The sequence below is a fragment of the Diabrotica virgifera genome, chromosome 9 (assembly GCF_917563875.1).
Source record: "Diabrotica virgifera virgifera chromosome 9, PGI_DIABVI_V3a".
NCBI lineage: Eukaryota > Metazoa > Arthropoda > Insecta > Coleoptera > Chrysomelidae > Diabrotica > Diabrotica virgifera.
In genome coordinates, this window is record NC_065451.1 from 139,148,532 (window position 1) to 139,165,726 (window position 17,195).

The following is a 17,195-nucleotide window of genomic DNA, read 5'->3' on the forward strand; positions in this document are numbered from 1 at the left end:
GATTAAATAAATTATTAGAAGAATTTTTTACTAAGCAACAACATTTTTGTTTATTTAGTATTATTTTGTATTTTGACAACGACACCCGACTTGGGCGTCGAAACGTTAATAAAATCATTTTTAGGTAAAATTGTGGCTTTCCCATTTGAATATACTTGATTATAAAAATGCCACAAGAAAATAGCTTCAGAACAACACTAAAACCCCATAAAACGAAATAAAATTGAAGTTTTTCAAAGCCTGCTTAATTTTGTAGCTAATTTTGTGTAAATCCCTATAAATTTTTGCAACAAGTTCGAAATCTTAACAATAATCTAGTGTTGCTAAGCTACAATGTAGCTGAATAACAGTCAACTCCGATAAATAATTTGCGAACTGTCATTCTTTTTCGATAAGATAATGTGTAACAAACATGAAATGGCCCCGTCCCATTCAAATAGTGAAGCGAGATTGAGGCCAACATACAAGAGAGAGGTCCTAGAGAGAGAGAGAGAGACAGGTAATGCCAGGGAAACCGTGTAATTCGAGTTGCCTATATCAACTTAAATCGGGGAAATGGACCTCATATTTTTAACTTTTTTGTATTTAAATACGTCAGAACTCTCTTCATCATTAAAAGAAGTACCGGTTTTAGTATTTCTTTTTGCCATTAAATGATACACAATAAAAGTACATAGTTATATTTATTAAATATATCATGGCGCAGATTTAAAACCTACAAAATATAATATGCCAGAAAGAAAGACTAAAACCAGTACTTCTTTTAATGAAGAAGAGAGTTCTAACGTATTTACTTCTAACTTCAACCTAGACATTGCCTTCACTACGTTTAATAGTATTGAAAAAATATTCACTTATTTTCTCTGCCCTAAATGCATTAGATCATATGGGCAAATTATTATTTTTCAACTATTAAAACAAAAATAAGATCTTCATTTTATTTAAAATACACTCATGTATGGTTGGTTGCCTATCTTTGATTATGCACTTATTAAACCCCACTGACAATTTGTTTTCAAATAACGTTACTTCCACTTTGTATATCATTCTTGGTAGTTTAATAGTGAATACTTATAATCCCAGCATATAATGTTTGTTGTTATTATCGTATTTTGCTACAAATAAATTTTTTAAAACTATTTACTAGTGTACCTAACTACATATCAGTTCACAAATCTTCATGTTGGACCGTCTGTCTTGTGCTGTCATCAGTCAGAAACGCTTTCTTACCTGTCACCTGTAATTAGTTGGCTTTCACCTTTCTCTTTGTGAAGACAGAGAAATCAACTCAACCACCCACATACACGTGGTAGAGTCATATAATGCTGTGAGGTATATCTTTTTCATTTTCACCCATCGCCAGGGTTTAACATAATACACGCCAATGTAAGACTTTTGGTCGGCGTTTTAAGGGTTTTAACCTATGTATTTTTGGTGGCTTAGCATGTAGAGCTTGTAAGTATAACCTAATTTTTTATCTTGGTCAACCTTTAAATTTTTTACTCTTGTCTTCACTAATTATGGTTGTACTTATTTTAGGCTTAGAACACTGATGATGCTCTCTTTAGAGCGAAAACGTTCTGTCTTTTAATGTAGCCCTTTATTGGGGTTTTAATAAATATACCATTTACACAGAAGTCTTTCTTCAATTTTTGTAATTAATGGTATACAGCCAGTTACGGGAAATTTTTCCTTATGGATTTTTTGTAAACGTTTTTCTTAAACATAACTAATATTTAACATTTTATCTATTATCTAAAACCGAGCGGTTTTACAGGGAAAGTAACAATGGAAAAGTGGTCCATAGACAAGGGAGGCAAATTATCTTTAATGTTTATTTATTTATGAAACGGGAAAAAGATTTGGGACATTGCACAACTCCTTTATCCCTAATAGAGCGAGTGGCTCAAGCAACTGGTACCTCAGAAAGTACAGTGAAGAGGATAATTAAGGAAGGTAAAAACAAACCAGCAACTTCACAATTTGTATCCCCCAGAACAAGTATTTGCAAGCCCAGCCGCAAATCATCAGTCAATCCATTTGAGGAACACGTCATAAGAAATACCATTTATACGTTTGCTACTATCCACAATAGAAGACCTACCATGAAAGCTGTTTACGAATCTGTAGAAACGAAGGAATTGTAACTGGTAAACTATCTTCTTTCAGAAAAATTGTGAAGAAATTAGGATTTAGATGGAGAAAAGTGGAAGACAATAGGAAAATTTTAATCGAAAAAACTGACATAAGAGCCAAAAGAACAGAAAACTCAGAAAGTACAAATCTGAAAGTAAGATATTTATTTATTTACATTATAACTAATTTTAAAATAATTCACAATTTTTTGTAGATAGAAATATTGTATATAGTGATGAAACATATACATAGTTCCCACACAGTTCCAAAAGGTTGGGATGATGGTGTCGTGTTCATATTAACAATGATATATCGAACCTATCTCCAAAGTCAACATTGGACCAAGAAACAAATTCGACATACCATCACCAACACCAACACGGCGAGCATGAGACTTTATGTGGGTCCTTATATCCCACTCCTCTGCATTCTCCAGGCATACGGTACACTATCAGTAAAAAGGAATGAATTTCGGTATAAATGCTTTATTTTCTCATTTCTTTGGTTATAATTTAGGATCTACATCATTGTGAAGTTATTATGAAGTTATTTATATAAAAAAACTGTCTCTGCTGACAGGCAAATATTAGATTCTAAGGAAGACAACTTGTGGTGTGAAGGCTTGTTCCGGTGCTGTCCTAGGTTATCCACACCTCATGATCTTCTTCGGGAGGCGTCAGGTTTTGATGTACTGGTCTGATGTACTGGTGGATCGGTTGTTGCCTCCGGAGTTGTCTAAATGTTCGTCGAACCCATGGGTCTTGAGGAGCTGCTATTTACCATTTACGTGATTTACTTTCTGGGGGGCATTATATCCTCTGGGCCAAAACAGATGGTGTAAAAGCTAGGGCCACGCCCTTCTCCTGGGTGCCTAGAAGAGAAAACAAGATGTAGACAACCCGCAGCATAAATTTATGAAGGGCCCCCACCACCCAAGTCAACAAAACCCCAATATTCCCCACCAGCAGCACAGAAAATCTTAGAAGTGACTTTTAAACCAAACAGTAGACCCCAAATGTTTTAATGTGAACACCCCAATTAAAAAATACAATAAAATAAATGAACTAAAATAAATTAATTTAATCCCACATATTTCTATAAAATTAACGTAATAAATTAAACTTGAAAATAATTGATATTTAACACAACTGCTGATGTTATGATTTAGCATTCACGGAAAATAAGTAAATAAATACCCCAAAATTATTTTCTTATTGGATGAATCAAATTTACAATACAAATATGTAAAAATATAAATATATCCTGCAAATTCGAGTTAGTCAATTAACAAAAAAATATTATCGGAAAAGTAAATGATAAAACCCAAAAACAACTTACCAATTAGGTCTGTAGCGCTCGCTGCTACCTACTTGGCGAAGAATATAAAAATGAGCCAGAAAGGCACCAGCATGGTATTTATAAAGGTAAAAGAAATTAACTGAAGGTCAGTATTAGCTGATAACGAAAAAGACACTCTCATTGAAATTGACAAAGTTGAACGTTTTAAAATTAGAAAAAATTAATGGCTTAATAAATAATTTTGCTTCGAAATAAAATATTTAGAAAGAACGAAAACTGGAAATAATTAAACTGTTTAAAATGAAAATGGCAATAATATTTTCTCAATAAATATTATTCGAGATGATGGAAATAACTTTTCTAATTTAAATCAGGCATCACTAATTTCATTATAGAATTGAAAATGTATATACAGGGTGCACGAAAAGAATATAAATGGACCGACTAATAAATATTTGCTACAAATGAAAATCAACAGCTACCTGAGAGGACCTCTAAATGCAGAGTGGGTCTTATTAAAATAAATTCTACAAAGTAGCGGGTTGCACGCTACAATGGATGAAACAAGTGCATAAAATTTCCGGTATCTAAAGGGCAACGACTGATCATCTTACATTGTGGTTTTAAAAATGGATTTGTCGAAAATGCTGCTCTCATTTTCAAATCCGGACAAAAAACTGGTGATTATCATGATGACATGAATCACCAGAATTATATGAAGTGGTTGAAAGACAAACTTCTTCCCAATTTACCTTGCAATTCAGTTTTAGTAATAGACAACGCTGCATATCATAATGTGACTCTTGAAAAATGTCCTACATCAGCTTCGAAAAAAGACATCATGAAACAATGGTTGACAGAAAGAAATATATTGTTCGATGAAAGCGAAACAAAACCGGAGCTCTACAATAAGATACTCATTGCTAAACCTAAAAACCCAGTGTATGCTGTAGACCAATTATTAGCACAGCACGGCCACTCGGTTTTACGTTTACCGCCATATCATCCGGAACTTAACCCGATTGAAAAGATATGGGCCATTTTAAAAAATGAAGTTGCAGCAAAAAACACGACATAAATTAGGAGATGTTTTAGAACTAACAAAAATAATGCTAAATAAAATCACGCCAGAAATATGGGCAAATACTTGCATGCATGTTGAGAAAGTAGAAAAAGAGTACTTCAGCCGAGAATTCATTCTGGATGATATGCATGAGATTATTATAAATTTAGATGACGATAGCGAATCATCTGAAACAGAACTGTCTGATAGCGACGACGCGCGACGGCTACAACAACGGCCTATAAATACAAACTAGCCAAGGTGACAAACTCGGTGTTCCGTCCCTCCATATATTTTTTAGTTCTTTTAACATTTTATTAATTATTTAATTTCTTATTTAGTTTCAAATTTCTTATTGTGCGTAACCTAATGTTCCGTCTCCATGTAGATGCCGTATTAATATTCTTAAAAACCCACGAGGAAAAAGTTCTCCTGTAATTGGCTGTATACCATATATTACAAAAACGATAAAATCCTTTATAAAAGGTATATTTGTTACAAATGTTACATTTTAATAAATTAGGACCACTTTTTATATGGGCAACCTCTTGAACATTATTCTGCGGTATTTTATGAAAGTGATTATGCAAAAAATTTCATGGGAATACTTTTCCCAAGGAATTCGTCTCCTATAAACATTATTTTGCTGAATTTAAAACCAAAATCCTATTATTTTTCTATCATACATTGATTTGTTATTTATTTATTTGTACTCTAGATTTTTTTTCAGTTCTTAAAAGGTTTATTTATAAGCCAAATTAGTGCAATGTAAATATTTCACATTTTTAAATACACAGCAATTTTTATCGGCAGTGAAGACGGGAAGTCGTAAATTTTTATTACATCTTTCAATGTGAGATAAAATAAAAATGTGATGACTAACTAATTTGTTTAAGATAAGAGAAACCGAATACATATTATTATTTCATGTTTACTGGAAATACTCGACATCATTTATCAGGTGCAAATCCTACCCTGTCGCCCAATTTCCTATGAAATTAAAATGGTGAATGTTTTTAAGTTCCATTTATTTTTTCGGGCATGCGTATTTACGAGGTTCACGAGGTTTTGAACTTACAATACTTTACTATGCTAAACACAAAAATTTACATGGCCACTGTACATATAGTTCATAATTTATAATTTTTACAATAACGATAATTTTCTGTTTATATGTAAATGTTTTTATTTGCTACCATTACTACTAAAACCATTATACTACACAACCAATTGATTAGCATTCATGGCTTTTAAAAGATTTTTTTAACATAAAACGGTCACACAACAAATATTAAAATTTTTAGGTTGACATTAGTTGAAGTTGACAGAATAAACACAAATTTTTAAGCGCGTGCTTAAAAGTTAAACCGTCGCTAAAGCTGGTTTACAGTTAAGCTGGCCAAATGTAGGGTTTAAAGTTTTATACAACACAAATCGAACGTAAACTCGATTTAATCTGCATGCTTAACGTTAATTACTCTTTATAAAACTCGCCCTTAGTGAAAAATTCCACAAAAAATAGATTTTGCGGAAATTTGAAAAATTTTTGTGAAAAAATCGCGGGTTTATCTTTAGTTTTTCATGGTTAAATTTTTTTTTTATTTTTTGGTCAAATTGTGGTAAATTGTCAGGTAAGAAACCTTCCTTTTTCAAATTCAAATGGATTTTTTTGTTTCAGATAACCCAATCCTGAGATTAACTGTCCGCCATCATTTTTCGAGGCCTAGACTTTTGCGCCCTCTACAATATTAGCGTACGTGCATAAATGAAAAAAGATATATATTTTTGTACTCTCTAAGAGTTAGATATTAATATATTAAAATGTTTTAGGTTCATTTTTAATAAAGGTTCTGAGAAAAAAAATTATTATTTTTGGTCTTCTAAAGTGTACTAGTACCTTAAAAGAAAACGAAAAAAGGAGAGCAATAACGAAATATGACCCGCATTTATCAACTGAATAATATAATCGTGTGTAGAAATCTGTATATTAAAACTTCTCATAGCTCTACTAAAAGAGTTGATACAGCATTAAAGAAAATTGTTACAGGCAACATGAAAGACGAACGAGAAGAATCAGGTGCTTGTGTCAGTAGCCTTTAGCACAAGAAGCTATAACCAAAATAATGGCACATATTGCTCAATTCCCGACTTATGTTTCTCATTATTCGCGAAACGAATCCGTATTTAGCACCAGATTTAACACTAAATAAAATGTACAGCTTATGGGTTAGATAACTTCAATCCAAAAATATCGTTTTCGACTTACAAAAAAGTATTTTACCAAAATTTTAATTTAAAAAGGAAACCCCCAATTAAAGAGACATGCAACACATGTGACGAGCTAAGCAGTAAAATGAAAAATGCAGAAAGTGATGAATCAAGAAATCAATACACTGAGTTACATCACAAGTATTGAAGTATAGCGAAAACAGCCAGACAAGTGATGAAAATGCATATGGAAAATTCAAGTAAAGAACGAAAATTCGAGGTAATTACTTACGATATGGAGAAGGTGTTAAGTTTGCCAAAAAATACCTACCAATAGTCTATTACAAAAGACAATTATCCGTGTATAATGAAGGAATACATACAGGGTCTACAAAAACACCTTACTTTTTCTTATGGAAAGAGGGAGATGCCGGAAGAGTGGCGCAAGAAGTTGGATCCTGCCTTAAAAAGTTTATTGACATTTATATGGCTTCATAAGTGGAAAAATGAATAGTTTGGTCAGACTCATGTGGCGGGCAAAACAGGAATATAAAAATTGTTCTAATGCTTAAAGCCGTTCTAGAATCTCAGCATCATCATCAACCCGTACTCGTCCACTGCTGGACATAGGTCTCCCTCAGCTCTTTCCATCTTTCTCTGTTTTGTGCGGCTTGCATCCAGTTGCCGACAATACGCTTCAGATCGTCAGCCCATCTGGTCGTTGGTCGTCCTCTGCTCCGTAGTGCTTCATCTCGTGGCCTCCACTCGACAATACGTTTTGTCCATCGATTGTCTGGCAATCTGGCGACGTGCCCTGTCCAATTCCACTTGAGCGACGCAATTCTTTCGTTGACGTCCGTTGTTTTTGTTCTACGACGTACTTCTTCGTTTGGGATTCGGGCCTTCAGAGAGACACCCAACATCTGGAGCTCCATAGCCTTCGTGAGTTATGCGAATCTTGTTCACTACCTTTTATGTGAGTGTTAATGTTTCCGCTACATGAGTACAGGCAATACACACTGGTCAAAGATTTTCCTTTTCAGGCATATGGGTAAGTCCGATTTAAATACATAGCTCAGTTTACCAAACGTTGCCCAGGCTAATCCTATGCGACGTGGGAGCTCGCACGTCTGGTTATCTCTTCCCAAGTACTTATATAAGTACTCTAGAATCTCACAAGTAATTAAAAGAGATTCATTTTAAATATCTTATTCCGGGCCATAGTTTCCTGCCAAATGACACAGACTTTGACCAAATAGAACGAGGATTAAAATACCAGTTCAGAGTCTTTACTCTAAACGAATTTAAACAAATGATTAAAAACAGCTCCAAAAAATCTGAAGTACACCAAATGGAGAAAAACGATTTTTTAAGTACCAAAGAGTTGGAAAAAATGATAATCAACCGAAAAAGTGACATAAATGGAGAAAAAGTTAGTTGGCTGAAAGCTAGGGAAATAAAAATAAGCAAGGACCATCCTTTTTCAATATTCTTGAAGTACAGCCGTGAGGAAAATTAAGAGGAACAGTAGCGATCAACAGGTAGCCAAAACGCGTTCCAAGATTGCGGCTGTAATTTTGAATATTTTTTCGAGATATTTGGCACACGTATTCGTAATTTAATAAAGAATGGCGGTACAGAGCCCAATTTGAAAAATATATTAATATGTGGAAATTACTCTCTAATTAAATACAATATTAAAAAAACGAGCCTGTACCGCCATTAAGAAAAACAAAAAAAATACACTTTCTTCAAATAAACTTTTTTATCCGATGCCTAGATTTTGTCATTTTGGAACTACTAAAATTTTTTATTTCATTAGTAGTTCCAAAATGACACAAAATCTAGGCATCGGATAAAAAAGTTTATTTAAAGAAAGTGTATTTTTTTGTTCTTCTTAAAGGCGGTACAGGTTCGTTTTTTTAATATTGTATTTAATTACAGAGTAATTTCCACATATTAATATATTTTTCAAATTGGGCTCTGTACCGCCATTCTTTATTATATTACGAATACGTGTGCCAAATATCTCGAAAAAATATTCAAAATTACAGCCGCAATCTTGGAACGCGTTTTGGCTACCTGTTGATCGCTACTGTATCACCTTAAGACTATACAGAGGTAGATATCAAAAAGTGACTGAGGGGAAGACAGGCATCGGAATCATCGGAAGCATCATTAATTTCTTTGTAAAAATGTTTTGAATTTAATAAATTGGGATAGTTTGTTAAATCTAGTATAAACAATTTTCTGTTATCAGTGGTTTCACGCTAATTACAGCTGTTGTGAAACAGACCCATATACCTGTTTTTGCAGGTGGTCAGGGACGGATCCTTTTTATTGACAAAGAGTGTTTAATGAAATTAATTAACCATGGAAAATAATGTTACCAGAATACAATCCAATATCAACACAATGTCTCACAAACATATTCTTTAGCAACATCAAAAATTCAGTTTCCTTCTAAAGAGAACGCGATCATTTTTACTGCACTAGACAATACCAAACTCCAAAAATACCTTATCCCCTTAGGAAGTATAATCCAACCTAAAAATATTATATTCTGCTCTCGACTGTCTAACAATGGCATCTGTGTGTACCTATCTAGCAAACAACTGGTAGAAGATTTCATGACCAACAAAGGATACATTGAAATTTAAGGCGAAATTGTTCGAGCTAGGAAATTAATAACACCGGCAGAGGATTGTCCTCTCCAACGTATGCCCCTCCATACCTCATGAAATACTAATCAACGAATTACAAAATATTCATTGAAAATGGTTAATGGAAAATGGTTATTCATTTTTGATTTACATTTACTCTGATTGGAGTATGAAGGGAACCATTCTCGTTGGAACTTTACCGCGCTGAGCAGATGGGACGTGAATTGTAAATTGTAGATTTCCCTCATCTTCTTTAGTCTCAGAATCCATATGGCTTGCAAATTGTAGAAGCCTCGGAGGTGTAACCAGATAAGGTTCCCATTGTTTTCATTCTGCTGTGGGAGCACGCCAAATAGAATTCTATTTTAGTGACGCCACGTTGCCTAGCAACCGTCGATTCTCCCATTATGAAATTCTATTTTGTGACGTCAGCAAAATAGAATTCTATTTGGCGTGCTCTGGACCCTGGTGGGATGTAGAATAACATTATGTTGTTTTACATGCCATTAGAGTGAAAACTTAGTCTTTTTACAAAATATTGGTTTAGTACCGGCTTCACCTATGGCATTCCTTAAAATTAGTGACACCTTACCTGAATATAACCATATTCTCAGCTTTAGGAGACAAATATACATCAGTCCCCACAATTTAAAACTTCCGGAATCATTTCTACTTAAGTTTGATAATACCAGTAATAGGATTTTCATATCACAAGATGGTTTGGTCTGCTACAATTGCAAGAAGCCTGGCCACAAAGCATCTCAGTGTTCCGAATCAACAGTTCTAGAAGATCAACATTCAAATAATGAAAACTCTTTACTCAGCCTAGATAATGCAGCTTCGCAACAAACACAAACACCATCTGAAGAAATGTTAATCTCCCACGTTTCCACCAATGCAGATTCCCAACATGTACATCAGGTATTAGAAGAGCCAACGTTAGCATAAAACGATTCAAACACAACAACCCCGATAACAAACATTGTTCAAGAATCTAACTCTCATAAGCGCACCGTTGATGATATAACTTCACCTGAAATTGAGTCTTCTTCAGCAGAATGCAAGTCGTTCCTTGAGCCTAAAATTCTTCCAAAAATCAAGAAATCTAAAACTGTTTCGACGGAAAGTATTAGTAACTCTATATCACTGCTACTAGAACCCGCAAAAACGTACATTGAAAATTCTCCATCTTTCGTTCTTGATTACAACCAACTGGATATGCTTCTAACTAACATTACCGACTCTGCTGATCCCTTGAGTATCATTCAAGAATACACAAAAGATTACACCGGTCTAATTGATATGTTCTCAAAAGCATATCCCCACTAAAAATACAGAAGTATAAAGCGAAAATTAACGTCAATTAAGAAGAAAATGTATGCCTACATTTTTAAAGAAATTTCTGACTCTGACAGTGACACTTCTCAATTATGTATGTCAAAAATAACATTCGCATCATTACTTCAATGGAATATTGATGGACTTTTCCATCACCTCGTTGTTCTCCAACTACTTATTACTGAGCAATCACCTGATATAATATGCTTACCGATTCCACCATATATACTCATCAGAACTTTTTGCTTTATTCAAAGCCCTACAATACATTAACAGCAAAAACATCTACAGTGTCATTCTTTCCAATTGCCTCTCCGCAATTAAAGCTATGCAAAATCTCTATCCGAAATATCCCATAGAGAAGATGATAAAATTGAAACTTCAGACAGTTCAAGAAAATCTCAGAACAGTCTTCGTGTGGATAAATTCGCACATTGGTATCGAAGGTAATGCATTGGCAGATATAAGTTCTCGCGATGCTATTGGTAGCGACAAATCGGAGGTCGAATATCGGAGTGCGACAAGTGATTTAAAAGCCTTTTTCAAAAATAAAGTGTTAAGTGCGTGAATCCGGGAGTGGCAAAATTCTGTTTCGAAACTAAAACTGGTTAAAAGTGACATTTCTCCATGGCAATCGACAGCAACAAGCAGAAAATCCCAAATAATCTTAACACGTCTGAGACTGGGCCATAGTAGGTATACCCACACACGCACACCTATTCACAAACAGCGAAGCTCCAAAGTGTTCGGTTTGTAACGTAGTAGACAGTATAGATCATTAATTTCTTAATTGATTGTCCTAAATATACTATTGAAAGGCGTCTATACGGCATCTCGAACAGCTTGCAAACGTTACTGGGAAAGAACTTTGATTACAGAAAACTAATATGGTATTTATCTCGTATCAATATGTACAAAATTTAATCGTGTAAGTACTATTACAAATATTACATTACGGATATTTGTATCTATTGTAAATTGTAGCCGTTATGTCGCTAATGTCCCTGGGGAGGATGCGGCTTTGTTTTAAATAAAAAAAAGTTTAAATGAGAATTAATATTTCACTTTGCCAACCCAAATCGTGAAGAGCGCAAAATGTTAAAGAACACGTTGGAAAATAACGAACACGATAAAATTCAAGATCAGCTAAATTCTCACCGTGCTAAAGCAGAAAAGGCAAATCTAGAATATAAACTCCACCGAATCCACCGTTTTACGAAACGTATATACCCTATGGATTTACAAAAAGTGATTCTTTTGTCTATTATACATCAAAGTTAAAGTGCAATTTTTACTAGCCGACTTGTCGTATTCAGCCTTAGGTTTGCTACTTTAAGTAAACAATCTAAAAATAAAAGCTTTAGGTGGATGTAATGCTGAGTCTATTGTTGAAGCTTTATTAGAAGTAATAAGAAAATAAAGAGATGTCTCTCATTTTGTATTTTGGGCAAATAACTGTACATTCCAGAATAAAAATTGGGTTTTATAATATACTTCCTTGATAACTGAAGTCAATCGTTCGGCCGAACCATACGAAATCGTTATAAGATATCTTATAAAGAAGAAGAAACGGAAGGAACAGAAATATAGTCAGTTCGCTAAACTCAGACACAACTGGCTAGTGATTTTAGTAGGTAATTTTTTTGTTTTTGACCAATGTTGCCAAAGTTAGCAAAATACTAACTATTTAGTAATTATTAACTATTTAGTAATGATGTTATTGCCAATTTTACTAAATTAGTATGGTATAACTAGACCCAAACCCAGACATCCAAAGTGAAAGTTATCTTCCAACACCAAATTGTTCTATATGGTCCACATAATGTTCAGAAAAAAGTCACATCATTTTAAGTTAAAGTTGTTGGTAAGTTTAGTTCCTGAATTGCTACGATGTCCATCTCGTATCTGTTGGCGAGTTCGTCTAGGATGTTTTGGTTTGTAGATATAGTATGGTAGTTAGATCCAAACCCAGACATCCAAAGTGAAAGTTATCATCCAACACCAAATTGTTCTATATGGTCCACATATTGTTCAGAAAAAAGTCACACCATTTTGAGCGTCGGGTTTGGGGGGGAGAGGGGGGAGAAATCGGTAAACTCGTATTTTTTTAAGTTTTTCGTCAATATTTCTAAAACTATGAGGTTTATCTTAAACAACCTTCTATACAAAAATGTTCTACATTAAATTTGAAATAAAAAACGCCCTATGCATAATCCTTCTAAAATGAACGGTTCCAAAGTTACGGAGGTAATATATAATAATTGGTCCGAAAAAAGGCCTAACCCAAACATCCAAAGTAAAAGTTTTCCTCCAACAAGAAATTGTTCTATATGTCCACATATTGTTTAGTAAAAAGTTACACCATTTTGAGCGTCCGGTTTGGGGGGTAGATGGGGGGAGAAGTCGGTAAATTAGTAGTTTTTTACGTTTTTCGTCAATATTTCTAAAACTAAGCTTTAGCGTAAACAATGTTCTAAGCAAAAATGTTCTACACAAAATTTAAAACAAAAATGGTCCTATACATAATTGTTATAAAATCAACGGTTCCAGAGTTACGGAGGGTGAAAAGTGGAGGTTTTCGATACTTTTTATATTTTTTGAGCAATTTATAATGTTATTACTAACGAAAGAAATTTTCTTGAACAGGATTTGCTATTTCAGTGGCCGACTGTATGTTAGTTGTAAGTCCTTGAAGAAACGTCAACCTCACCACCCAAAATCATCATCAATTGCCAAAAAATATAAAAAGTATCGAAAACCTCCACTTTTTACCCTCCGTAACTCTGGAACCGTTGATTTTGTAACTATTATGTAGAGAACATTATTTATGCTTAAGCATAGTTTTAGAAATATTGACGAAAAACCTAAAAAATCTACTTATTTACGATTATTCCCCAACCCCCCCTCCCAAACCGAACGCTCAAAATGGTGTAACTTTTTACTGAACAATATGTGGACCATATATAACAATTTGGTGTAAGAGGAAAACTTTTACTTTGGATGTCTGGGTTAGGCCTTTTTTGGACCAATTATAATATACTACCTCCGTAACTTTGGAACCGTTCATTTTAGAAGGATTATGCATGGGCCTTTTTTATTTCAAATTTAATGTAGAACATTTTTGTATAAAAGGTTGTTCATGCTAAACCGCATAGTTTTAGAAATATTGACGAAAACGTAAAAAACTACGAATTTGCCGATTTTCCCCCCTCACCCCCCAAACCCGACGCTCAAAATGGTGTGACTTTTTTCTGAACATTATGTGGACCATATAGAAAAATTTGGTGTTGGAGGATAACTTTCACTTTGAATGTCTGGGTTATGCCATCTTTTGGATCAATTATTTCATACTAAATTGGCAAAATTACTTACTAAAATCACTAGCCAGTTGTGTCTGAGTTATATTCTTACCTATTTTGATATTAGTAATAGAGTTTTATGGAAATCCATTGTTGCCAGTTGTTGATCTTTGATCTTGAGAAAACTGTCGTCTGTCAGATCTGTCATCAGGGATTTGTAAAAAGTACTTTATTTTTACTTTTGGCATTGTGCACCTTGTGTTGTGGGTTTCTGTTTTGTTGCCGTTGCCAGTGTAGTTTCTGTTTGAGTCATATTCCTTAATATTTCAGTTTTAGCGTAAAAGTTTTCTTTTTTCTCGTTTTATAATAAAAATAGTTTATAATAAAAGAATTTGGATAGGATAAAGTTGATAAGGTAAGTTTATCAATGTTAAACAAACTCTCATATTTTGTAAATCTAGAATTTATTGGAATGATTAAATTATTAATTATCCTCAGATCACCGTCATGCCCGTATTTTGTTTTAATTGTGAGAAGCAATTTTCAACACAGAGCAACCTTAATCGCCACAGAAGGGAAGTCCATAAAGACTTAAGTTCAATAATAAGTAGTTACAATGGGGAAGATAGTAAATATAAAAGTTTTGTTTGCCAAGAACTAAATTGCATCAGTTCATTCATGAATAATTGCAATCTAAGAGAGCATCTCACAGAGGACCATAACATAACTAAAACATCTGTAGAAGAAATCGAATTTACATCTTATAATGGTAATTTTTAATTTTATAATTTCTTTCAGTAAAAATTAAATGTTTTTTATCTATTCCTCTAACATATTACATCAATTTGTAGAATTTCTTGATTGGTATAAAATGGAACAAAAGCATTTTAACACAAACTATTTGAAATCAAAGCAACACAACCAAGAAAATTTTTCATACTTTTACTGTAACCGATCAGGCAAGTGTATAAATAAAGCTAATGTCCTATGGATGTTTGTTTGTTAATCCTTTCAATAATTTGATTTTATTGATAGTGATTTAAGTATAGTAGATTTAAGTATATTATGTGGTTTTTCTTTGGTTTGTAGTATTTTACATAATGAAGGAAGAACATTGAAAAACAAATCCAGAAGACGGTACAGCTGTATTCATTTCATTTATAGTTAAAAACAATATTATTTTAAATTATGTCTTTTTATAGGCAAATCCTGATGCATCAAGAAAAAGAGGTATTAAAAGCCAAGGTTCTTGTAAATTAAATATGTTTCGTACCAGCCAGATGATACTCAAGCAAAATATTATTACTGGTAAATGTCATGTGAAATATTATTAAGGTATGTGCAGGTAATAACGCCAGCATAGTAACGTCCTCACAGTATTCTAAATCATGTGATCATGTTTGCGATGACCTTAGATTCGCCAGCAATGTTTAGGACAGTTGAGTATCACTGTTAGGTGTAGAAGGAGTACCGTTTATAATTTTACATCTTTTGTGTTTATTAGATTGGAGCGGCGTTATTGATGAGTAATATTAATTGATTTCAGTGATTTGTACTTTGTTTCCTAAGGAATAAAATTATGCATTCAGATTTTTAAGATAGTTTTGCTTATCTTCGAAAACCAAATTACAAACAATTTATGTGCATGTCAGTAATATCGCCAAGCCCAGTGGATGGTAATAACGTTTTGGCCTTACCATCCCTACTTGGAGAAGGTTGCCTTACGTCGAAGGATGGAAAAATTAAAAAGCGCTCTGCCGTAGAGTCATCGACAAGCAACATTGATTCTGATGATATAGAGTTAAGTGAGATGGAAACATCAGATGAAGAAAAACATGACACTTCATTTTCAGATATGCTAACCACTCCAGATTATGGTACAAAAATCGTATTGTTCTTAAATACTTACTTATTGTTATTTTTCAGCAAATATATCATTTTTAAGTATAATGTTCAATTCTTAGACCGTATTGCATTGGAAATAATAGGTTGGCGATATTGCCAACAAGGGTTGGAAATATCGCAAAAGATGCCTTTTTTAATTGTCCAGTAAATGTGTAAAAATACCGAAGTTATTATTTTAATGGATTCTACGTAATTTCAAGTAGTTCATTGAATAGCTCAAGTTGTGACATCGTTTTTAATAGGACCCAGTATCCAACAAAAAAAGTCTAAACCTTAACTTAGCGATATTACCTTTAGATAGCTTATGAACATTATGGACATGATTCTGTGGTGTAACATGTTCGATTGCATAAAGTGGACAGACGACAGTATAGCATTCAAAATAATTTTGAGTGTTAGTTCCTAAGTAAGTACCTAAATTTTATAACTAATGTTAACATGTTGAATAAGCATGTGCCACAGCAGTGATTTAGATCTGGCCAAATATTAACCCTCTAGTGCCCCAGTCCCCTCAAGGCGGACTGTAATAAAAGTTTTCAGACTTACTATTTAAGAATTTTATAGCAGTAATACCCAAACCACTCTCTAGAATACATCGGATAAGCACCCAGCTTTTAAAAATTTGGCGGATCGGACAAATTTGTACCCTGCAATCTTTAGTTTTCAGTGAAATTTGGTAACATTCGGGCACAGAAGGTTAATCGTTAATGATTTGGTTTTGCCCAAATGGTACGCTAGTTCTGCTGAATCCACTTTGTCTTTAAAAATAGCTATTTATAATGTTGAAACTCTTGAATAGAAATAATATTTTGTTTATTCTGCTTTTTTTAATCTCATTAATTTATTAAGTACTTTATACCTACTTTTCAGCTTTTGATAAATTTTATTATACAAAGTTGTAATAATTGGATGCATCAGAAGCCAATCAGTATAAGTTTTGTGAAAATAGTTGCAGAAAAATTATGAGTCATTAAAAATAAATAAAAGGTCTTTATTGATCATAATATAAGTATTATATCCACAAATACAAACAAGTACAAGCTATTTGAAGGGTACAGGGGAAAAACAAAGCAACTTTAAAGTTTAAAATGCTACAAATACTAAAGTTTTTGGAGTCAGAAGTCAGGAGTTCAAAATAAAATTCTTCAGTATTCTGACATGCAGCCGATTACTTAAAATAAAAAACGTGACACTAATAGAAGAGAGGAAACCAACTTAGCCCGTTTTTGCTCGGTATTGCACGGACTTATCATGAGGTTTAATTGTAGGATATTTTTCCTATTA

General features: G+C 33.4%; 1 protein-coding gene across 1 annotated transcript; it reads left to right on the forward strand.

Moving 5' to 3' along the window:
• Positions 1 to 4,132: 4,132 nt before the first annotated feature.
• LOC126891450 (uncharacterized) lies at positions 4,133 to 4,513 on the forward strand. The gene has a single exon (XM_050660626.1). It carries the CDS (start codon positions 4,133 to 4,135, stop codon positions 4,511 to 4,513), a length of 381 nt encoding a protein of 126 aa, XP_050516583.1.
• Positions 4,514 to 17,195: the final 12,682 nt, after the last annotated feature.